Raw genomic sequence first — 23,927 nt, 5'->3', positions numbered from 1 at the left:
ACAACCAGACGGCAAAGGGGAGAAAGGTCAACACGGGAGAGTCAGGGGCAACTTTTTATCCCGCTTCTAGATCTTCTTGGACAAAACCGGCCTTTAATACAAGTCTGGAGCTGTTTTCTTGTCTGGGATCAGTTTTTAGACTTAGAGGGTAGTCGGAGGCCGGGGGACGGGGAGGGTTTGTGTATGATCCACTCACAGGGCTTAGCGTCTCAAAGAATATGGCCATGGTGAGCGGGGGATGGGGCAACCCCAACGGGGAAACTAATGGACTGGGGGAGAAGGCTTACCTGAGGAGGGAGGAAGAGGAGGGCTCACCTCAGGCCGGGAGCAGCGACGTAGAGGTCGGGGACGAGGACAAGACCTGCGTGGTGGACTGTGTGGTGTGCGGGGACAAGTCCAGCGGAAAGCACTACGGCGTGTTCACCTGCGAGGGCTGCAAGAGCTTCTTTAAGAGGAGCATCAGAAGGAACCTCAATTATTCCTGCAGGTGAGGGCTGCTGGGAGATTCAAAGTGATGTCTTATTTTGTTTACAGTTTGAACAGCATAGAGTTAAAAGTTACATTTAATTAATTTTGCTTGCTCTTCTTGTATGACTAAAATGTGTCTTTTGGTAACGCTTTTGGTAACACACATTGTTAATAACACCTTAAATTATGTTATTAATATTCATGTTGTTCCTACAGCTCCCCCTGTTAGGGTATTGACCAATAATGAGCAACAATATTGTAATAATATAAACTGTATTCATAGGAGAAGATATAATTGGTGACTATGTATATAAATAAACACTTAAAATGTCCTTATATTTGCGTACTACATTAAAGGGTTTTATAAACTATGTATTACATGTTTATATGGTGCTTTTACATGCTAAATGTAGGGTGGGAGGTAAATGTAAATAGAGGGAGGCTTTCGACATTCACATTTATGAAAAGACACAGCAGATTAGTTTGTTTCTCACTCAGAGTGATATGCTCCAGGCTTGGGTATGTCTCACAAACAGGCTAATGTGGGGGAAAAAGAAAATAAATGAAAGCCCTGAAGGTCAGTCATGTGAGGATGGATTGCCTCAGAAGGTCAACATTCCCATTATTCTTCACCACAGGAACCCAATGTTGCAACTTAATTCTCTGCTCTTACTAGGACTGCTCTCAGCCTCTGAATGTATTGTTTCTTCCACATAATGATGCACTAACGCTGAATGGTGTCTTTCCAGTCAGTTTGTCACGTCTGAAAAAGGCTCTCGGTGAAATGTTGGCAGACTTCGTTCTGCTGTAAAAGGCAAAACAAGGGCGTGTGAGGCCGATGATTTACAAAGGTCACAGCCTTGATAGCTTTTCAGCCACGCCAGCTCACGTAGTTCACTCACCATCAGGGTCAATGAGGGGGATGGAGGGGGAGAAAAGAGGGAAGACAAAGATGTCTAAGCGTATCTTCTTTAACTCACTTAAAGCACTTACTATCATCGTATTTACCATGAATATCTTCTTTTTTGCTCTTCATTTGTTCCCTTTGTTCAGATCAAATCGAGAATGCCAAATCGACCAGCATCACCGCAACCAGTGCCAATATTGTCGTCTAAAGAAATGTTTCCGAGTAGGAATGCGCAAAGAAGGTATGAAAGCTCTGTCAGCCATTGCACAGCAGGTTAAAGGTGTTTATTTTAGGTAGACAGTAGTAGTTTTTTTTTTAAAAAGATGGAAAAATCTAAGATTGAGCGATGTTATATGAATGTCTGAGGTTATTGGTGTACTTGTAGGTTTCACGGTGCTGGAAGATCCTTTGCTTAAAGCTGAACTAATTGTTATTTTTGTACTAACAACTGATTTACTGACTATGTGTGACCTGCTGAAAACATATTGGGAATTATCGCCTGGTTCCCCTCCCATCAGCTCTAAGGACCTTTTTAGCATTTTTCAGCTAATTGTTTTGGATTTTACGGCACCCAACTTTACTGTTTTGGTTCGCTCTCATTAGCACTGTTTCCAGAAGCAACAGAAAGCCCTGATAAACCCTGTACACTACCTGGCAACTACAAACATCAACCAGCAGACAGACACAGTTAGTGACTAACTGGTGAACAAAGCATGTACAGAAAGAGACAGTTAGTTCCCTCAGGAGTTGGTTGAGACCAAAAACAGAGCTAAAAGAGAGTGAATATTGGACTTACTGGATAATATGTTTCCATATTAACTCAAAATGTATTAATACTGTATGTCAGTTACATGTTTTCAGCTTGTTGCGCTGGCCCCAAGTAGACAAACAAACCAGTGAATTTCAGTAAAAGTGGAAAAATCTTATTTTAAAAGTTAAAGTTGTGCTTTTAACATTTTACTGATCAGTAAATTGCACTCAAAGTATTAAAGCTTATTGCGTTGTAGGGGAAAACATATTATTATTAGTATTATAATAGCATTCTAATGTTGTAGCTAAGCGAGATGAGCCAATTGGATCCATTGTATACTGTTTGTGAGTTTAAACTTGAATTCAATCAGATTTTATAATATTATTATATAATATCTTGACCTTTAAATAAATGCAGTGTAGGGCAAAAAGAAAAATACCACATTTCCCTCTGAATTTTAATGGAATAGAGGTATAAAGTAGCAAAAAAAGGTCATACATAAAGTCATACATACCAACAAATAGCCTGATTCATGTACAAACACCCTACAGCAAAGCACAGATAGCCAGAAACATATATTAAAATATAGAAATATAAGAAATGGGTAATCCGCAGAGAAAATGCATATTTTGACAAAAACAGCAACTGACATTTCCCGGTGATCCAAGCACAATATTTATACTGTCAACCAGGGCATGCTGTCAACCCGGAGCTCAAAATTGACAAGTTAAAAAAAAAAAACACTTAGACGTCTGAGTCTATATATATTTATATCCATTTAATGACAGTTATAATTTGCTTAATTTTTGCAAGGCTCATTAGTAGTAAGAAGAGATGATTCCCATTTCCCATGGTGTAATTATTTTCATTCCAGCAATCTTACGCTTATTATCACATCACAAACTATTTCCAAAGCATTTGTAATTGTATTCCAGGTCCCTATAACCGTACTTGTATTTCAGTCTGTGTCAGTGGACACCACAAGCCGCTGTGCCATACATAATGTGCCGTGAGGTGACAGTCTGCCAGAGGTTATATTGAGCCTGGTTATTAATGAACCACGCTGACCTCGGCCCATGACGCAGGCTGCACTGTTTCCACATGAGATGGGGACGTCTGTTTCACCTTTAACCCAGACAGGGAAAAACACTCTCGCTGCTTTAAGTGAGATTTTGGCATTTGAAACTCCAGCCTATTCACTAATATTCAAAACAGCCAGTGGTGTTCATTAAAGTTTGGTGCAGGGAGGGCAGCTGTCCATTAACCTCAGACTGAGCACTCACATCAAGATATAGGCCTTCTATTATAATCACGAAGGACTAGAAATACGAGCAGCACTCTCAGTGTTAGACTGCAATCAATGTCTATTGAATGTTTTTTCATTTTATTACAAGATATTAGCTTGATACTGTTTCAAGTTCACTTAGGGATTCAAACATCTACATTTTGGACATATCGTTCCTGGCCAAATAATATTATTTATTCAGAAAAATATAAGGGTTGAGAACATTTAGATATCTCTAAAGCTTAATATACCATTCAAACCCTTGTTAGACAGCTGTAAAATAATATATATATATATATATATATATATATATATATATATATATATATATATTAGTTGTTTTCACAGAACAGCAACAATATGAAGCGTTCGAATGATGTTCAAAAAATAAATGTAAATCCACCATCAAACTCCAATTCAAACTAATAATAATACTTTAATTTTATATAGCGCTTTTGTGAATACTCAAAGACACTTTACATAGGACAGAGACAAACAGAACAAAGCAAAAATATAGAAAGACAAAGGAGCACACAAAACAAATGAACAGAACATGTTTTGTTCAAAAGAAAACTGGAGAAGCTGCAACGGAATGAGTCATGTAGTGGAGGGTAGGATGCTGGGGTTAACAGGTGAAGTGTAGGGTGCAGGGGTTAACAGGTGAAGGGTAGGGTGCTGGGGTTAACAGGTGAAGGGTAGGGTGCTGGGGTTAACAGGTGAAGGGTAGGGTGCTGGGGTTAACAGGTGAAGGGTAGGGTGCTGGGGTTAGCAGGTGAAGGGTAGGGTGCTGGGGTTAACAGGTGAAGGGTAGGGTGCTGGGGTTAACAGGTGAAGGGTAGGGTGCTGGGGTTAACAGGTGAAGGGTAGGGTGCAGGGGTTAGCAGGTGAAGGCGAGTTGGAAGACGTGGGCTTGTTTAAATGAAGATAGGGTGGGAGCCTGGCAGATGTGGATGGGGAGGGCGTTCCAGAGGGGTGCAGCAGCTGAAAAGGCCCTGTCACCCCAGGTCCGGCGCTTGGTCCTTGGTCTTCAGAGTGTTCGCATCGGCGGACCTGATGCAACGGGTTGAGGCGTGAAGGGGGAGGAAGTCTGAAAGCTAGGGTGGGGCAAGGTTGTTTAGGGCTTTGTTGGTGAGTAATATTTTAAAATCTATCCTGTACTTGACCGGGAGCCAATGGAGGTTGCGTAGGACCGGGGTGAAATGTTCATAGCGGCAGGTGGAGGTGAGCCGTCGAGCGGCAGAGTTCTGAACATATTGGAGTTTACTAAAACTGAAAACTAAAAACTGTAATCTACTAAGAGATTAAATCAAAAGAGACAAGGACCTGTTTCTGAGAGAGAGAGCACACACCTCCACCAGGATGTTCAGATCCTGATTCGTCTTTCTTTTCGCAGCAGTCCAGAGGGGGCGAATCCCTCCATCTCACTCAGGTATCAGTCCCAACTCCCTGGCTGCTGGTGTTGGAGGTGCAGGGCCGGGTCACATTGGGGCGGACTATTTCAACGGGCAGCCGGTTTCAGAGCTCATCTCACAGCTCCTCCGAGCTGAGCCGTACCCCAGCAGCCGCTACGTGACCCCGTACGGTCAAGCCCAGATGCAGGCATCTGCCAGCGGAGCCTCCGTCATGGGCATCGACAGCATCTGTGAGCTGGCTGCCCGGCTCCTCTTCAGCACCATCGAGTGGGCCAGAAACATCCCATACTTCCCAGAACTTCCAGTCTCAGAGCAGGTGAGTCAAGACATACAGTACCTTGTGACTTGTTTTCTTTTCTTGTTTTTTTTTTTAAAATGTATTTATTTTAACCACATTAAAATGACGGTTTCAGTGCAGAGTACATTATAAAATTCAGGTGTAAATGTTACAGCTCATTGTGAAACATCCGGTCAACGAGACACCTCATTGGTCTGAACATTGATTTTATTCTTTCTTTTCCCTTTACTTGACATCTGGCCCCTCAGATTGATTCCATTTAGCAGATTCAGGCTAATTGGCATGCTGGGTCTCATGACTCACTGAGATACTGCAATACCAGCGAGCCATTGTACATTTAATTAGTAACACCTGTTCTTTTTCTACTATGATGATGTCCAAATGCCTGCCATTGGGACTCACCCTTTCTTAATCAACTCTACAGGTGGCGCTGCTGAGGCTGAGCTGGAGCGAGCTCTTCATCCTGAACGCAGCTCAGTCGGCTCTGCCTCTACACATGGCTCCTCTGCTGGCGGCTGCCGGGTTCCACTCATCTCCCATGTCTGCTGAGCGTGTGGTGTCCTTCATGGACCAGGTCAGGGTTTTCCAGGACCAGGTGGACAAGCTAAACAGGCTGCAGGTGGACTCAGCGGAGTACAGCTGCCTCAAAGCCATTGCACTCTTTTCACCTGGTAAGTCTAGTTTTGTAGCAACGCTATCTGAGTGATTGAAGCTTGTGTAACTGGATGTCTTTGCTGTAAACCTCATGTGTCTTTAGAGAAGACCAAAACAAAACTATTTGTATGTTGCATTAGCTAAGGTCCAGTTTTCTGGGCCAGCAAGACATTAAATCCCCAGTAGTTTAGGGGCACCTTTAACTTGACTGTATGTGACCTCTGACTTCACTGAATGGGAACAAAAAGAGAGACAATTTCCTTTAAAGGAATAGTTTGACATACATTATTATTATTATTATTATTATTATACACTTATTCACTTTCTTACCAAGAGTTATATGCAAAGGTTGGTACCACTTCACTGTCCACTGAATATGAAGCTACAGCCAGGAGCCAGTTAGCTTACATAGAAACTGGAAACATGTTATATCTTCTTTGTCTAATCTTGACAAAAATGAAGTCTAGCAAAGACGAGCTGTGGGTTAATAGAGGGTTATGGGACTATTTTGGCAATTACTTCTTTAGAGATGCTGGAAGGTGGAATTTGCTACCTTTGGACAGACAAGGCCAGGCAAGCTTTTCCTCCCATATCCAGTCTTTGTGCTAAACTAAGCTAACTAGCTGTAGCTGTATATTTATAAATATTGTCAAATTCTCGGCAAGAAAGCAACAATTGAGGAACTTACAATTTCAAATTACATTAGAATAAAAAATCTACAATATAATATCGAAAAAATATGCAAAAACAGAACAATAGAAAAATCAAATGGTGATAACCTTTTGTTTCCTTGCCTGACAGATGCATGTGGTCTGACAGACCCGGCCCACGTGGACTCCCTACAGGAGAAGGCCCAGGTGGCCCTAACAGAGTACGAGAGGTTGCAGTACCCCAACCAGCCTCAGCGCTTTGGCCGCTTACTGCTGCGCCTGCCGGCTCTGCGTGCCGTGCCAGCCAACCTCATCTCCCAACTCTTCTTCATGCGGCTAGTGGGCAAGACACCCATCGAGACGCTGATCCGAGACATGCAGCTATCAGGGAGCTCCATCAGCTGGCCCTACGTACCAGGACAGTGAACCCAGCTGACTCCAGAGTGAGGCATCAGATTGGATTGAATCAGAGCTCACACACATTACATACCAGGTACAAACTGGATGTTATGAATACAAACTGATATATATATACACACACACACACACACACACACATATATATATATATATATATATATATATATATATATATATATATATATATATATATATATATATATATATATATATATATGTATGTATATGTATGTTTGCAGCACTTGTGAGTTTTTCTCTGACCTCCATCTGATCTCTCTCTGTCTGATACTGGAGACAAACATAGGGCTTTAATTAAACATCAGACTCTAATATGAGGCCATGTGCCTATACTACCTCCTCCCATATCATCCCTAATGTGACTCAGTTTGAACCCAGGCTTTATGTGTTTCCGTCTGCTTTGTTTAAAATGTACATAGCCATAGCAGTGGAACATTGACAGGCAGAGCTTTATATCTGGAAAAAGTTGTTCAGATCAAACGTAAGTTGTGTCGTGGAATGAAATCTCAGAGTGAATTTGTGAGAAAACTGAGAAGTATCCCCTTGTACAGCATTTAAACAAAGAAGAGGCATGGGCATTGTATTGCATATTATACTCTATTATGTACTTTATAGACAAGACATTTCTATGTCGTGTACCTAAAGGAAAAGTTCAACATTTTGGGAACTACAGCTATTTACTTTCTTACAGAGTTAGATGATGAAATGGTTTGCACTTACTCAGCTGTACAGTAAATAGAGGCTACAGACAGCAGCCGATTATCTTAGCTTAGCATAAAGACTGGGAACAGGTGGAAACAGCTAGCTTGGCTCTGTTCAAAGGGAACAAAATCCTCTAATCTCTAATGCTCTTACACTGTATTCTCTGTTTAATCCATACAACCCTGAGGTGGAAAAGCAACATGTGTAACAGGGTTATGTGCTGGAATATTGCTTGGTCTGGCACCAGTAACTTTCTGGAGTCTCCACTGGTTGCAACTGGTTGCTACGCAGTTTTTTGTTCGGATTCAACTAATTAAATATAATTAGCTGTTTCCAGTCTTTATGCTAACCTAAACTAGCCAGCTACCAGTTCTAACTGTAAATAACCGTACTTCTCATGTTCTAGAGCTATTCCTTTAATATAGTATTTTATACAATAATGTTCTTGCAACATGAAGTGGTGAATGTACTCAAACACACCTGGTTCCTCAGACAGTCGCATCCCTCTCAAACATTATTACCTCATGTTTTATGCATCAAAGACAAATATTGTATATTGATGTGCTAAAGAAAAATATAAAGGGATCAAGGTGTCTTTATCGCAGAAACCTTAAACACTAATATTCCCCTGTAGACCTGTGTGTCCAATATATTTAAATACATTTTGAAATTTAAGAGGACACCCAACATTTTCACCTATCTAGAAAGCTACACTGTTTTTCTGGTTATTCTCTGCAAACTGGAGACTTGTTTCCTTTACTTTTATGAAAGTAAAGGTTGTTCATTTCCATTTTCTTTCACATTCATGGTCCCATTTTAAAAACCGTGTGTTAAAGCACAGGCTAAAGTGGACAGAGGTCATTTTCAGATCATTATTATGCTTGTGCAAGGTACTCCAAGTGTTTTAAGTGTTGGAAAGTTTATGGCGTGTGTTGGTACTGAGATAAAAGGGTACTAAGCGGTCAAATTCATGAGTGTTGTTGCCATGAAGTGAAGCTCAATGTGACAAATGTTTTCCTTGCCAAATTAACTGACTGAAAGAAAAGACAATGCGGGGGAAAACGTGCTTTTGGTCAAACTTTTTGTATTCCTCGTAAAAAAGACAACAATGATCCCTGATATTGTCGAACAGCTTCACCAACAGCTCTTCAGGCAAATCCCTTTGTGTTATTTGTTGGAATATAAGTGATAGCGATTTGAATGTTTAGCTTTACTTTTAAAAGAAGCATGTTTCTTTGACCATGCCAAACTGAAAAAATGAAAAAGAAGTTCATGCGACTGGTTATTTTTGCATTACGAGAAATAAAGAAAATGTACATACCCTCTGTGGATAACTTAAGTCACTGCACACATCTGTAAAATCAGAAACACTTTGCCAGTAAAAAGTCAAAATTCCTGTTTGGAGCTGAAATAATTAATCAAAAAACATATTCACTTTTTTAACTTGTCCAATCAAGTACAATTTCATAATATTTGATCCAACTTAAACATGTGAGGATATTCTGCTTTTCTGTGCGTCATATTGGTATAAATATAAAAGGTTTTAGACTGTTAGTCAGCCAAAGTTACAAAATACATTTTAAGACGATACCTTTGCCTCTCAGAACTTGTGTTGTCTTTTTCATGATTGATGATTAAATAATTAATCAATTAATGGCAAACAAATGATAAATACTTTCAAATCTGTACAGCATAGATGGGACACCCTCTGTCCTCCTGAGACCCTCGCTTTGGAAAAAGAAAAGCTCTCTAAAAAAAACTAACCCTTTTAACAGGGAATACGATTTTTTTTAAATTTGAATAACATTTAACAGATGTTGTGTGTACAGAATTATTCAAATTATAGATAGATTGTAAATCTAAATGAAGAAAATGAATCCAGGAGGCTGTCAAGAAACTTCAGGTGTTACGAGCAGATAAGATTTGAGCCACAAACCTCTCCTCCATTGAACCCTGAAAGAGTGAAGACTACACAAACACACATCATTCATACAGGTGAGAGAAAATAACCAGCCCACAGAGAGAGTTGGATTCTGCTTTCCCTTTGCGATGGTTAATTAGAAGTGTTTTGTAGCATTGCATTAGTTATTCAAGAAGAAAATAAAATAAAATAAATAAAAATGCTGTTCTGTTTGTGTACTAACTGCACAAAAAAAGCCAATATACAATGACAATTAAACAACACAATTGTAAAACTTCAGATACGGGTGCTGACGGCTCTTGTAGAGTAAATTGGTTTTAAAGTAGTTCACCAAAAGAGGGCAGCAACAGCTTACCTTGAGCTGACTGACTGGATCCCTGAAGTCCTCCTGCTCTCCCTGTTGGACGCTCACTGCAGACGCACAAAGCTGCAGCTATCTGCAAACCAGCAGGGTCAGCAAAACATGGAAGACGTGGAGATACGTTTATTTAATTATAATAGAATTAGAAATGTTTATTATTATTGAACTCAGTACTTTTTAGAAATCATACCTTATGGAAGTATACAGTTACAAAAAATGGTCTTATAATAGCATCAAAGAAAATAAATTCGTACAAAAATAAATGGCTCGCAAATGGTTTGTAAAATGACAACATTGTTCTTTGTAAAAATACAAATGCATGAGTAATCAAAAGTGTGACTGAATAATTAAAACATTATAACATCCACTAGATCCTAACACTTTGCACAATAAATGGATTAATACAAAAATTACCACACAAGGAATTAGCAGATGATCGTTTTCATTGGCAAAGAATCAAATGAAATAAATGAGCGTAGCTTATAGACAGTGACAGAAACAGTGTTTTACAGTTTGTTGAGGAGCTTGCATGATAAAAAATATTATATAAAGTTGTCAGGACTTCTTTTTTTTTTACCATTTGCATAGCTTAAGCACATTTTGAATGATTAAAAAACAATCCACTATAGGTCTTTAGTATGTACAAATAACAGAACTAAGATATCTGCTGAATCAAATAGACAGACACTGTTAATTTTTTCTTGGTACGTAGTATGAACAGGATTCATAAAAACTATGTCTCACATCTCATTGGCCATTTTGTCCCCTTTTTGGTCTCACTGCATAATGACAATCAATACAAAAAATCTTGGTTTAGACACAAAAAAAGCCAGTAAAAACACATGGTCCCAGCAGAGCCGTTTAAACTTTTCTGACTTTGAAATTAGCTACGAACTCTGACGCAAAAGATGAGAAAAACATAACTAAAGTTCATATGTGACAAAGATAACGTTATGCCAAGGGTTCAAGAAACTGCCTATTTGCTCACAAAATAATGTCAGCAACCCGTCTCACCCATTACTACGTTCTCTACAATACTGTTCCACCTCTTATCTGTGGAGATAAAACAAAGACAAGTTGGAGAGCAAACAGAGCCACAGAACCTAGCCCAGTGTTATCACAGGTGACTGAAGGTCAGGAGACTTTTAAATGACATTTCTCCAAACCACACCCTCTGATCCTCACAAGTGACTGAACACTGCGAACAATGATACCGAATCATTAGAGAAAAGGCAGTGTTTGGTGTAGAAGTGGCTACAGCTGACCAGGCTGCTTTAATTTTCTTCTAAAATAATTATTTATTAATAACTGTTGTTCCCTATGCGTGTGTGTGTGTGTGTGTGTGTGTGTGTGTGTGTGTGTGTGTGTGTGTGTGTGTGTGTGCGTGTGTGTGTGTGTGTGGGCAGGGAGTGTTATCCAGTGTGTGTTGATTCTGTACAGGTAACTTTGGTCTTGGCATGTCACAGTCTTTGTAGTATTTTTGGAGTGTATCTTGGCCCGTGTGCCTATGAGTGTTTGCTGTGTGGACCACAGAGCGGAGTGTCAGGACTCAGTGGGTTCTTCAGTGGTTCTTGTCGTAGTCCTTCACCAAGCCTTTGATGTGGAACAGCTTGTGTCTCAGCCTGCGACACTCTTTCTTCTTAGTCCTGTAGTCTGACGTCTAAAGAACAAGAAAAAATTATAAAATGATAGACTGTCAAGGAAAATGTTTCGAGAATAAGTTTTATATTTAACAAAATGAGGTGACATTTTGTAGCTTGATGTTAATAACTAAAATATATTTTTATGGAGTTTAGTTTATAAAAAGTATCATCAGAGATGTCTGTTCACCTGCTTCAGATCCTTCAACGTATTATATTCATCTGCTGCAGCCTGTGGAAAAATGAAGAAAATTAAATGCTAAAAGAATCTTGTCTGTTTTGTGCCGTCAGGACCTTGATGTCTATCTCAGCCTTTGTAATGTAAACTTGCATCTCTTCAATGCCATAAATAACAGTGTCAGGTAAGGGAGAAACAATAATACACTTTTCTATATTCATTTGGCTTATTTTTTCACTATTTAAGTTACAATGAAAGGGGATAATTTGCTCATACATTCCTTTCTCCTGAGTATACGAGGTGAGCGCTGCAAATATCTGACCTGGTATTTGGCAGAGGTCTCATCCAGCGTGTCCAGCTGCCGACTGAGTTTGTTCAACTGGTCATTAATGTCGTCCATCTCAGTACACAGGCGCTTGTATTCCCTAAGGTCGACATCAAACTCTCTCTTATAGTCGTGACGCTGATCATCCGATGTTATATCTGGATACGTACTGGAGGAGGAGGAGGAAATAGAGAGAATCAGAGTTAAAACTCATCAGCAAGACTTTCTGCACAAGAACATCACACATTACAACCTTCACTGAGGTTATCAAGTTTACGACTGAACCACAGGAATGCAGTGCACTGATCAATGAGGAATAGTCTAGGTGCTGGTTTCAATAATGCTGTGTTAGTCTATGTGGATCGAACCACAGTCAAATATAACTGCTTTCTCATAAACTACAATGACGCCCATGTTTTGTACCTTTGGCCCAATTCTCATTATTCCTGAGTGCAGCCCATGTGAACTTGAATGCCTCAGAGGATTAACTCCCCTCCTGGACAGAGAGAAGCGCTTACAGACTGAAGCCTTTTCCAAGCTTCGCTGTTTAAGCATCTGTTTATTTATTATTATTCTGTACTTCTATCCAAAAGATGTCCCAGCAGAAATGATGTCACTCTAATGTGAGCTTGATTTTCTGAGCTTACAGTTGTTCATCTAAATCAAAGAATTTGGGTCTGGTCCTGAGGGAGAGACTGCAATCAACATTCTTTGTTCTAAAACAGGGGTCAGCAACCTTTCGTATCCAAAGAGCCATTTTGACCTTTTTCTACCAAAAAAAAATTGTCTGGAGCCGCAAAAATGATTTGATATCACAGCTTCTGAAGTTTTATATATAGTCATATTATATATATATATACAAAAAATTATAGTTTATTGTATTTATGAAATTATAGAACAAGAATAAAGACATGTTTTTACATTGTATTGCTATTTTACCTGTTCATAACTATCAAACAAAAAATAGTCATGTGTCGGCTACATTAAGGTTAATTAAAAACACAACTATGCAGACCTTCAGTACTATCTATATTTGTGGCTCATTTGGTAGAGCGTTTGCCCTGTAACTGCAAGGTAGCAGGTTCGATACCTGTCCGCTTTAGTGAGTTTTACATTTTAAACGCATATCTTTTGCTTCGTTTACACTGAGCGTCCTCCTCACTAGAGCACCGCAAACGGAGGACGGATCCGTTTTTACTAACGGACGCCTCACTGTCTCATGAGCTGACACAGAACCAGCAGCAGTAGTGGAGTTTGAGGCACTTCCTGAAAGTAGATCTACTTTACTCAGTTTGCTGCAGCAGTTGAGGAATCGCTCTTCTGCACTCATCTGCGCGCGAGGGCGGGGCTCTGAATCACGAGTAGCCAGCTGCAGGAGCGGAGGCTTGACAGCGACGTGACGCACATTTTAGTGAAAGAAATATTTAAACATTTATTTTTATTTTCACTGACCCTATATCACCTAAAACTCCAAGATAAGAGGAATTCCCTTTGAAAGTTTTTCCACTGTGCAAAAAAAAAAAGGTTTTCTATTCTTTTTTTTTTTGTCAAAGCCTCAGGGAGCCGCAACAGACGGGCTAAAGAGCCGCATGCGGCTCCGGAGCCGCGGGTTGCCGACCCCTGTTCTAAGATAATAACGTTTCCATTTTTAATCCAGACAAAGTCTGAGCTGCACGGAGATACAATAGTACATTCTTACTTCTGCCACTCTTCTTCGTCAAGTTCATTGCCCGTTTCTCCTCCTGTGGTGTACTCTGTCTCATACTGAGACTCATCCAGCTCGGGGTTGCGTCTGCGTCTCTTTCCCCGGTTGGCAGAGGGTTTGCGACCCCCGCCAGTCTCCTCTGACGGGCTGGAGCTGGTTCTTCCACCATGGGAGAAGGCTTCTGATGGTCTGCTGATGGTCCTCTCTGAGTACCTGCAGGACAGCAACATAAACAATTTAAATTCTGTAATGACTGGCTTCCATTGGAACCAGTAATAAGAAAGCATTTTTCATGGAAATTGCATTACAGTAAGACTACAATTATATATTGTTTTTATTACGGTTTTATTTTGAACATATATTCAAAATAAAACCTTTAAGAGGATAAAGAGGTTACTGAAATCCCCATCCCCGAAAGGAAATTGTGCTCTTGACCACATAGAACAAATAAAGCTATCATGACCCAAATAACACCAGGAACTTAAATAAAGCTATAATGTGAGACAGTGTCTCAAGAAAACAAATATTAACTTATATGGCCCAGACAGATAACATATGGAGGAAGGTAAACACTTTGAACCACTGATGATTATTGTTTCTTACACCCTACAATTTGACTTAGTGCGATGTGGAGGGCCCTCAGTGACCAGGAAGCAGGTACAGCCGTTTAATAACAGGGAAGAAAGAAACATGCCCAATGTTGTTTGTAGGGATTTGTAGAGGAATCCAAATCCAGCGGTGCAAATATTACAACTTCTTACAAAAAGGCTGTCAACAATAGAGCACTCCGACATTCCTCTGCTTATGAAAATGCCAGCTACGTTTACTTTGTGAGAGAGGAAATTGTCAAAACAATAATATTCTTTGAACCAAATCTAAATCCTGCTTTGTAATTGTTTTACATTTTGTCCTTGTGTTGAACATTAATAGTGCAATTCACCTTAATCAGATGTTTCAGAGCATATTTCCGATACAAGCGTGGCTTGCTTTTTCAAAAGGTACTGAGATGTTAAGAAGGACAGTAATGCAAACAAAAACAAGATGCATGATAACCCATTTCTAGCATTAAAGAAAAGCAAATACATTTGTTCACAAACATCCTGCCTTTTCCCTTCCTAAGAGATTTCAATAAACATGAGAAAAAAAACAGGGAAAGTTAATCCAATAAGGGCTCAAAGGTCACACTCACAGAGCTCAATTTGTGGGTGGGGCAATATGTTTTCATAGGCTTTAAAACAGAGCACTGATTAGATATCGCTTGTGTAGTCACATGTTTGGAGGTTCATTGTTTGTGTGGAATCTTTGTATTACAGTGTGCCGATTTAAATGTTGCAGCTATTTTCTTTTCTGCTTTTGGACTTTTCCACAAACCTGCCTGATTGAGAAGGCGTCCGTCCATCCATCCATCCATCCATCCATCCATCCATCCATCCATCATCCATCCATCCATCCATCCATCCATCTATCTATCTATCTATCTATGTATACTTATTTAATCTGAGCTGAGAATACAGGTTACCCACTCTTTGTTGAGGTAGATGTCCTCATTGTAGGAGCTGCTGTCCACCTTGGCCAGGGGGAAGGAGATGACACTGTTCGCTGATGCGTTGAGCAACCCGGCTCCCTTCTCTGACACCAGCAGGGTTGGGGCGTCTTGAACACTGCGGCTATCCTCCACATTGTTTACCTATAGCAGGCAGGAAACAGGAACAGACTCAACGAACACAAACAAACAACTCAAGCGCTCACAAAGAACAGGCTACGGGCTAATTTTCTGACTGGCATCCTGTTAAAGAAACTGCTATTTTTCTCCCTGAAAGAACAGTCAGGCGTGTAATTGGACAGCACAGGCCAACTCCTCAAATAAGGATTTTCTGATTGGTTCACCAGGCTTGAAAAGGTCAAGACAACAAAAACAAAGGATGACTAAAGGCTAATTGTGAAATCAACCCAACACAATAAATAAACTGAAAACTTTTGAGACTGGAATTAAATACCATTGATTGTCTCTTGTTTACAGCATTTCATTAAGTTTGTTTCTAAAAGCCCAATAACCTAAAAAGAGTGGTGATAAGTGAGGATAATATACACAAAAAATATCTGACAATAATTCAAACTTTGCTTTCACTTCTTTCTATTGTCTTATGTCTTCATAAACACCTGCAACGGATTTGTTCTTCCTTTCTGTCTTCAAACAAAAGGTCTGTCATGTAAATAAATTCCCCTTAATCTGTATTTTCAAGTCCTTCCTGTGAGTTCAGACAGCGTGCACGAGGGAATTCCTCACAATGAAGGCCTCAGGGGTGGTTACTGTTTCCCCCACTGGTTCCAGTAAACATATCAATCATTAGAATCTTTTACACAACCTCTACACAAAGCATTCAGCTCTAAACTTTAAACGGCTCTTACTGTTTCTCTACTACATGGAGGACTGGCTTTAGCAGAGACCCTTTGGTTGTTTTTGAAATGTAATAACACAGAGACAATGTTAGGCAGGTTTTGAATAAAGCAGAGACATGGCATCTGACTAAGTACCTTAAATAGCACTGAAAATGGTTTGGGTGATGTTATTTTTGAAAACTGTGCAGAGCATTGTGAAGATTTGTGTTCCTCTAAAATGAGACCTCTAACATCTACTGCACCTGCACAAGAAGGCATTAATGTTTGCTGTAATTTATTTCAGAACCAGTCCTGCTTCGAGTTGAGAGTGTACTATTCCCCAACTTTATAAAACCCTAAAAAAACATTTACCCTCCTGCTTACTTGGGTGGTACATTACTGAGCAATCTACTACATTCCTCACAGTGCAGGAGCATCAGCCTAGCCCCAAAAAACAATAATCACAGAGGGTGGAGTGCTTGGGGTGGGGGAGCATTGCCCTTCTTGCAGCTGCAGGAGAATCCTGTTTGAAGACTGCACTAATAGTAAGAATCTCAACAATGCACTCCATGAGGACCAAGACCTCACGCCACAAGAACAGTTTCTTTACATCAGCAAAGCCCGGGACCCCCACTGACTGACTCTCACATCCCAGTACCATTAACACCCATAAACATCTTTCCTTTTCTTATTTAAATACACTTGCCACTTTTATATTGTAATATATACTTGTTTTAAAGTTCTGTTATCTGCATTTTTAAGTGGCAAACAATTAAACCCTATCGGTCAGACATGGAATTCCACTTTGGAAGAAATATTTAGGGGGCAGCAACTTTTTGTATCCGAATACAATATCATTCTAACTTGTTTAAAGATGCAATGTGTGGAAGATATGGCCAGAATTTTAGCTCAAAACATAACAAATTATGAACTGATATTATGAACTGATATTATGAACAACAGTTATAACATTATTATTGTGTCGCAGAGATATCCATTAGTCATACTACTTGTACCTCGGGAAGCGATAATGAGACACCGTAGTGTTCATTCTACCCTCAGTCCAACATGAGAGAACAAAGAAGTAGAGCTGCACTGAGGGCTTGTTAATCCCGCTGAAGCTACAGGGTCGGTGTACATTTGTATAGTGAAATAAATCCAAAGTGGAAGCAGGAGAAAACAACTCATATTTTTGTTTGGTCTTTTCAGAAAGTCGTCTCCTGGTGGCAGGACAAAACAAAAATATGAGTTGTTTCCTCGTTTCTGCCACTTTGAATTTAATCCACTAAACCAACTATCAAAACATACACTGACCATACAGCCAGCAACTAGTGGCAGAGTAAACAAAAAGATGGCCTCACGTAAACTGTAGGCCGATGCCACACGTGAAGAGTATAAGATAGCAGTGTTATTTTGACGGGCACTCAGAGTTTGGTTGAATTTTGTTTAGTTCTTGCACAGCTGTAAAATAGTAGTTGGCCCTGACCTTTTTAACTGATGACTGTATATTTAGGTTCTATGGAACAAGTAAAAGAGATGAAATGCTGCCCCCTATTTGTTTGGAGCATGTGGCCGTGGAATTACACATTGCACCTTTAATGTCTACACAATATAATGCTATAACAGTGTTATACTTTAGCTTCAAACAACATTTGGAAGTTTAAAAGTTTAAAAGGCATCTATAAAACCAGCCAAGGATGCTTTCACTCTCAGCTGTGCAGCTGTGCTTCAATGTCTCCAGCAAACAGGCAGCCCTGCAGAAACTCTGATGACCTCATGCAGCAGACACAATGCAGCAGTTGAATGAGGCCAGTGTGTGAGGTCATCAGACCATGCCAGGCCGCCCTGAGCTCAGCAACAGAGATGGGTCCAATCTCAAACCAACCACAGCCTTAGACTATCACTGGCCTTGTGTTTAAAGGAGTCAAACAAGCCTGGTGACTCATTTTGTGGCACAGATACAGTATGCAGGTAGCCCAGCAACAAAGAAAATAAATAACTGTATTGTGGAACATTGGAAATATGAGGGAAATTAGTTCAATTCTACTACACTAAGATCCATTTTGTTTTAGGTTGTTCCAAAATATGTAACTATAGAAAATAATAAAGTCATCAGACAACAAAAGTAAAATATGTTCCTACCTTCATAATTTGTTTTAAATCTTTGAGACTGACTATCTAAATGCAGCAGCAGTGTACACGCCATTACTGTACCTACAATAAGGCCAATGACATCAGCGAGCATGGTTCCATTATCAGACACTAGTGCTAGTCATAGTTTTCACTCTAGGCTTGACTCATCTGCTCTGCACTGCCTGTACACCTCAAAGTGATGTATCCATGTTCTAGGCAAGACAACCAGTCTTAAAAACAAATAGCTCGATATAATCCCATGTCTCATGTTTCGTGCTTCTTTTGATATTTTCATTTCAGTGCAAGAGATAAAGTGTGACTGGCAGGACTTCTAAGTACTTTATTGACTAATTTGATCAAATATTAGAGCTAAGCTACTACTAGTAAGTTACTAAAATAAAACAATTAGCACACGTATATACTGACATATCACTGTCAGTAAGCAAAGGCAAATAGATCGGTGGATGAGGTGTAAAAGACTGCGAGCAATATTTATTTTTATTAAAAGAAAATCTATTTATTTGTATTTATTTCACTTGGAATTGCAAATATGCCATGTGTCTGCATGTATTGATTTGTGTTCTTGACACTCCCCTGCACAATGTTTAAACAAACATTGGATGTGGACAGTACGTGTTGGGGTGGATGCTGATTACAGTTTTTATAAAACAGAGAGGAAATATTCTATGAACCTAGTTTTAAGATACAGAACAATAAAAAATGACTTACAAAAAGAGTGTACAGATTTTCAAACCTGGTTTAGATAACTAGAACTAGACCGCCCTGTTAGTATTATTAATGAGCATCAATTAAAATGTAAAACCTGAGCTTTTGATGTTAACTCATTGTCATTCACTGTATGAAACAGGCATTATTTGAAAAGTGGCAGGTCGAGTCAATAATCTCAGGTCTCATGGGACTAGTGTGATGTTGACGTTAGAATACCTGAAGGCCGTCCCCCTAGAAACCGCCTGCTGGCTTACTATCTTCTCAGGTGGTTAATGATTATTCAGAGTGAAACCAGGTAGTAGACCATGAGCAAACAGTTACTGACCCTGAACAAAGTGACTCAGTCAGAGGAAACATTATTACGGTAGTGTGACCATTTCCCTGCTGGATCCTGTAAACTCATAAAGATTTGTATATAACGTTCAATTTGGACTTTCAACTCAAACAATGAAAACATATGAGAGATGTGTACTGATGAACAACATTGTGTCACATAGCATAACAAGTGACAAACCAACTTTGGTAATGTGCAAAGTTGCAACTCGGTTTTACTGCATCACCACCATCACCTAACCTATCTTTACAACTGATGACTACCTTAGCACGAGGAATACCTCACTAGTGACCAACCTTCTTTACCTACGTTACATAAGTGTAAGTACAACATCAGTGTAGGTACAGAATCAGAGTTTCCCAAAGGATTATATTATATAATTTGGTTTTAGGACAAATTCTGGAAGCACTAAACAACAAATTTCAATCGGGATTTCGGAAGCTACATATTACCAAAACAGCCATTCAAAGGGTTACAGATTACCTACTAATGGATGCAGACATTGGACACTGCTCTGTACTGGTGCTGCTTGACCATAGCACAGCGTTCAACACCACTGATCACGCTACACTTGTAAAAAGACTAAAGGATTGGGTTGGCAATTCTGGAACGGCGCTGGAGTGGTTGTTTCAAATAGAACATTTTATGTCTAAATTGATTGATTCATCTCCTCAACTGCACAGACAACATGTGGCATATCTCAATGATCTATTCTTGGACAATGTAATTGCTTGGTCCTCTTACCTCAAATATTAAGGGCACCGCTAAGAACCCGAGTGTTACTTTTGACAGTGCTTTGAAAAGTGCTATACAAATAAAATGATTATGCTTGTTTTTATTATTTGTGTTGGTAGCTGACTGGGAGCTTCTGCGTTTTGTTTACATTTTTGATTACTTTGATTAAAAATAATAGTACAATACTGTGTTCATTGATATTGATATGTTGAATGTCTTATTATTGAATTATTACATTTTTAGTCATCCACCACATGATTGGACACTCTTTCAGCTAACAAAATGAGCGAAAATCGTAGTATTCAGAAAAATCCAAATGGAAAACACGGAATTTGGGAAATATATAAGATGCAACCTGGGAATAATAAAGCCAGATTTGGGATGGTGTGACCCCAACGCAAGATGGCCTCTAGTTTCATCCTATAATCAAATCCGTCTGTGAAAATTGTATTCCATCAATTTTCCTGAGGCTAGATTTAAACCCTCTGTGACCCTGTTCATTTGACTGCAAGCTGTGCATGCACAAACTCAGGGTCAGTTAGGGTCGGAAATGTGATTTTCCTTTGTAAATCCCATGTAAACCCAGTCTTATTGAACTGTGACTACCATCCTGTTGTCTCTTACCCATTCCTCTACATCTCTGCCCTCTGAGGCCTTCCCACCAACAAGCGGCTGTTCCCAGTGGATATTTGGTTTCCCATAGCGCCAGATCTTCCCTCTTGTTTTGTGGGCAAAGAATGCCGCAACACCGAAGGCGATGACCACCAGGAATCCACACGCCATGGCGATGCCCTAGAAAAGCAAGAACATGACAATACAATCTGGAAAGTTCTCAAGGAGATAAGACAAAGATGCTTTAACCTGGTACTCAAAGTACACAAATACACAAATAACTTCATACAGCAAAATACACGTCACAATGTGTGGCTCTGTGTACCCACAAACTGTAACAAATGCTGCATGATAACATATTACAAAACAGTACAGGACTAAAAATATGCTTTAGGGGGCGACTGTGGCTAAGTGGTTAGCATGCGTGTCTTTCAATCAGAGGGTTGGTGTTCGCGCCCCGCGTCCATGTTGTTGTGCCCTTGAGCAACACACTTAACCCCTAATTGCTCACTGTTGCTGTGTCTACAGTGTATAGAGAGCAAAAATGTAAGTTGCTTTGGATAAAAGCGTCAGCGTAATGTAATGTTTATGAGTTCAGATTTATCTCACATTTCCCACATTTCTTTCTCAGTCTCACAAAAGAAAGTTGGTGAGGGATATACAAGTAAACACATATGAACACAAACCTAATCATCAACAACAACAATTCTGATAATGAATTCATAAACTAATAACAAGCAATGCCAAACAGTTACTGATTACAGCTCCAAAAATGTGAGGATTTATATTACTGTATAGTGAATATATTTTGGATTTTGGGCTGTAGTTCAGACAAAATAGTTAGTTAAAAATATATGTTGTGGCCTTTACCGCTTATTCAATTTAAAAAACGTTCAAAATAAACTATTACAGTTTAAAATCATGTTATAAATATGAAAATGTTAATATTCATTGTTAGAAAACTGAATCTATTTGAATTGATCCTGAAGGGTGTCACATCAAATACTGACTCAACCGTCAATATCTACTTAATATCTACACACCTCCTGTGGGTCAACAAAGCAGTAATGGTAGAGATACTGGTTGTATATGGGGAAGCCTCCCACTCCTCCCATCTGTGAGTAGGTGGTCTGGTAGAGGTTCTGGCACATCATTAACATCGGATTGTACATCATGCTGGAGGTGCCCTGGGCCATGGGGTTCACCCCAACAATGTAGACGATGCTGATGATGCCCTGGAACAGACAATGATTGATAATAATGATCACAAACAAACTGTAACACCCCTACAGGTTTAAGAAAATCACACATTTTCAGTAGACTAGACAGTAGAAAAGAAAGCCCTCATATGTCAAATAAAAACGTTGAGAATTTAATGAAGAGAAAGTCCAGCCAACTTTTTCTAAACTGAAGACTTTCTTTCCATATTGAACATCTAGGCTATACTCTCTTAAGCCTGGCAGGGTGAAATAAAATCAACAGATTGAATCCCAGAAGACTAGTGCCGTTTCATTTTTGGATCTACAGTTCATACTATTAGTATGATGGTACTATTATAACAGTGTGATCTGTAAGAACATGAGCTTTAACCAACGCGTAGAACACTACAGTTAGAGTTAGACTGTGAGTGTTGTTGCAGATTATACACTGGTATTCAGGGTGTTTCGAAAAAATGCACATTTAAATACCGTTCATGACAGAGATAGGTGTTTTCACTGTTAGTTGGGATGTGAGAAGGAAAACTCTAAACATTAGACATCAATGTGAGATACTGCAGCAGGAAATTGCTCATGTAATTCCCATATCATTTTAAAACACCTGCAGTGTAGAACCATTTATGAGGCAAAAGAATCTAAACAGAGCTCAACGACCTCTGTATGATTCAGGTAAATTTAAAAGGAATTTCAGTTTAAGCATTCTTGTCCCTTACAGCAATTACTTGAGTATATTGCTCTTCATCTGAGTCTCTTGTAGCTGGATAATGATAAAAGACTTCATCTGTTTAGGGAGTAGTTATGGATATTTGCCATAGACCTTAAAACCCCTAAATATTTAGTTTTTCTGAGTGTGAGGTTTGTGCAACAGTTTAATTTTAAACCGTTTACACACACAATTGCAAATGTCCAGTATACAATATTTGGTGCATGCAAAGCCTCTGTGGGCTGGGTGTGTATGACATAAATACAAACAAAGTGTACACAGTTACATTGAACAATACGCTAGGAGCTGCAATCTATGATAAATAATGGGTTAGGGTTAGGGTTATCACCCATCACCAGTGCCATGTTTAATGTCTGCTCCATATAAAGTGATTGGAGACTATGAAATGTGAATTAGTCTTACCTGCAGGATAGCCATAATGATGCTGCCTATCATGAGGGCCAGAAAGAACTTCCTGCTGCGGACAGTGTTGGATTTAGAGAAGCTGGCAATGAAGAAGGCCAGTGACCCTATGAAGTTAATGGCTGCCATGGCAATCATGGTGGTTTTGGCTGAGTAAGGTGAGATGTAGGAGCCATAGCTGTTGCCGTAGCCTCCTCCATAACCACCGTAGCTACCGCCACCGTAGCTACCGCCACCGTATCCACCGCCACCGTATCCACCGCCACCGTATCCACCGCCCATTCCCATTCCCATCCCCATCCCCATTCCATACTGCATGTCCCACATGAGAGTGGAGGCCACACAGGCAAATATCGCCACACACAACACGATCACCGTAGCCATCATGGCCTTGATGATCCCCGGAGGTGACAGCCATTTGTAGAAGTGCTGCGGTTTGTCCTCAACGTAGTAAGATCCCGGGGGAGGTGGGTATGCGTTGTAATCGCTCTGAGGATTTTGGAAGCTGCCTGGACGGCCAAAGCCATTGTTGGATGGCGAGCTGAAAGGAGGACTGTAGACAGGTGGACTCTCATAGTGCTGCTTGTCAAACATCGCTCAAAGATGTCCCGAACTGTAAAAATAAAAACAGAACAAAACAAAAAGAATTTGTGGATAGGAGAGACAGCAACGTGTATTGCACAAAGCTAGTAAGATTTGTCTGCCTCTGTTTCTCAGCAGCACTGATATGAGTAATGCTACGTGGAGATATGGGAAGTTAGGCGTGACTGAGATTTAGTAACAGAACAGTGTCAATGTTTTACCATTTCCAAGTGAGTGGGATTTATGAGAGCACAAGTTAGGCTTGTTTGTGCCACTTTTTAATTGTCAGGTTGAGTACATTTTCAAAGTTCAGCACATAAACTACATTAGAACTGCTTTCCTACATTAACAGAACATATACATATTAGAAGATTTACCTTAAGCT

At 39.8% G+C, this 23,927-nt stretch overlaps 2 protein-coding genes across 2 annotated transcripts; one reads left to right on the top strand and one right to left on the bottom strand.

Annotated features, from left to right (window-relative positions):
- Positions 1-218: 218 nt before the first annotated feature.
- On the top strand, positions 219-6,851 carry nr2f6b (nuclear receptor subfamily 2, group F, member 6b; the record flags this gene model as incomplete). Its single annotated transcript, XM_079221375.1, has 5 exons — positions 219-487; positions 1,522-1,616; positions 4,805-5,139; positions 5,546-5,792; positions 6,577-6,851. 5 exons carry the CDS (start codon positions 219-221, stop codon positions 6,849-6,851), a joined length of 1,221 nt encoding a protein of 406 aa, XP_079077501.1.
- Positions 6,852-11,339: 4,488 nt separating this feature from the next.
- On the bottom strand, positions 11,340-23,554 carry LOC306738993 (occludin; the record flags this gene model as incomplete). Its single annotated transcript, XM_079220930.1, has 8 exons — positions 11,340-11,507; positions 11,678-11,719; positions 11,988-12,159; positions 13,690-13,908; positions 15,219-15,382; positions 20,630-20,797; positions 21,661-21,852; positions 22,961-23,554. The coding sequence occupies 8 exons, from the start codon at positions 23,552-23,554 to the stop codon at positions 11,409-11,411; spliced, it is 1,650 nt and encodes a 549-aa protein (XP_079077056.1). The 3' UTR covers positions 11,340-11,408.
- Between the last annotated feature and the right edge of the window lie 373 nt (positions 23,555-23,927).

The sequence above is a fragment of the Taurulus bubalis genome (genome assembly GCF_910589615.1).
Source record: "Taurulus bubalis genome assembly, chromosome: 7".
NCBI lineage: Eukaryota > Metazoa > Chordata > Actinopteri > Perciformes > Cottidae > Taurulus > Taurulus bubalis.
This window is presented reverse-complemented; position numbering and strand designations above follow the sequence as displayed.